The 1,147-nt window shown below is 52.4% G+C and overlaps 1 protein-coding gene across 1 annotated transcript in view; it reads right to left on the minus strand.

Annotated features, from left to right (window-relative positions):
• Nucleotides 1-263: 263 nt before the first annotated feature.
• GUITHDRAFT_166165 (hypothetical protein) overlaps nucleotides 264-1,147 on the minus strand; it is a gene marked incomplete at its 5' end in the record, with an annotated part of 2,620 nt that continues 1,736 nt past the window's right edge. Inside the window, 3 exons of the mRNA XM_005821494.1 lie at nucleotides 264-471; nucleotides 541-808; nucleotides 920-970. Coding sequence (XP_005821551.1) covers nucleotides 412-471; nucleotides 541-808; nucleotides 920-970 — 379 coding nt within the window. The 3' untranslated portion in view covers nucleotides 264-411. The remainder of the gene's footprint in view (nucleotides 472-540; nucleotides 809-919; nucleotides 971-1,147) is intronic.

Raw genomic sequence — 1,147 nt, forward strand, 5'->3', positions numbered from 1 at the left:
GCTGATGCCGATGGAGATGCCGATGGAGATGATGATGATGATGATGATGATGATGATGATGATGATAATGATAACGACGACAACGGATCAAGATATACATCTCTCTACCAGTTTTCTTGTTCTCCTCCATCTAGCAACTTCACATTTTAGCCTATCAATCTAAACTTCTCCCTTTAGGTCCTCAAGTCAGCCAGCAGCAAGATCAAACAAGACTCTTCCGTTGTCTTCCACATGGTCATCTCCAAGTTTGACAAGTGATTCCTCTTCTTAACTGCCGGGCAAGTCGCATCGTCGATCTCACGTGTACTTGTCGATCTCACGTGTACTTGTCGATCTCACGTGTACTTGTCGATCTCACGTGTACTTGTCGATCTCACGTGTACTTGTCGATCTCACGTGTACTTGTCGATCTCAAGTGTACTTGTCGATCTCACGTGTACTTGTTCGCATGTCGTGTTTACTCTCATCGTTCTTTACAATCGTATCTACATCAGCATCCTACTCTGATTCCTCCTCTCTAACCCTCCCCCTACTCCGCACCGACAACATTCCCATCCCTCCTTCTCCCATGCCGTCCTCGTCCTCGTCCTCGTCCTCGTCCTCGTCCTCGTCCTCGTCCTCGTCCTCGTCCTCGTCCTCGTCTTCGTCCTCGTCCTCGTCCTCGTCCTCGTCCTCGTCCTCGTCCTTGTCCTTGTCCTTGTCCTTGTCCTCGTCCTTGTCCTTGTCCTTGTCCTTGTCCTGGTCCTGGTCCTGGTCCTGGTCCTGGTCCTGGTCCTGGTCCTCGTCTCCCTCCTCCATCTCCCTCGTCCTTGTCGCCCTCCCCGAGCAGCTCGACTCGCTTCATCCTCCTCAACGTCTTTCGCGTTCATTTCGTCTGCACCTCAATCAGTTCCCGTCATCTTCAACTTCTCTGCATCACCAGGCATAGAACACCACGAAGTCCTCGAAGCAAATGCTTGATGTTACAGGACTGAAACAGCATGTTATCTCCATGAGCAGTCTTCTCCGTTACCTCCTCTACCTCCTCTGCTACTGCTGCTGGCCCGAGCCTCCTCTCGCTATCACCCTACGTAGCTGCTGTCTAGCTGACCTACTGGATCTACCTCGCCGGGAGGCTCCCCCCGCAGCCGCCTGCTCCAGGTCGTCC

This window comes from Guillardia theta (assembly GCF_000315625.1).
Source record: "Guillardia theta CCMP2712 unplaced genomic scaffold GUITHscaffold_142, whole genome shotgun sequence".
Classification (NCBI taxonomy): Eukaryota; class Cryptophyceae; order Pyrenomonadales; family Geminigeraceae; genus Guillardia; species Guillardia theta.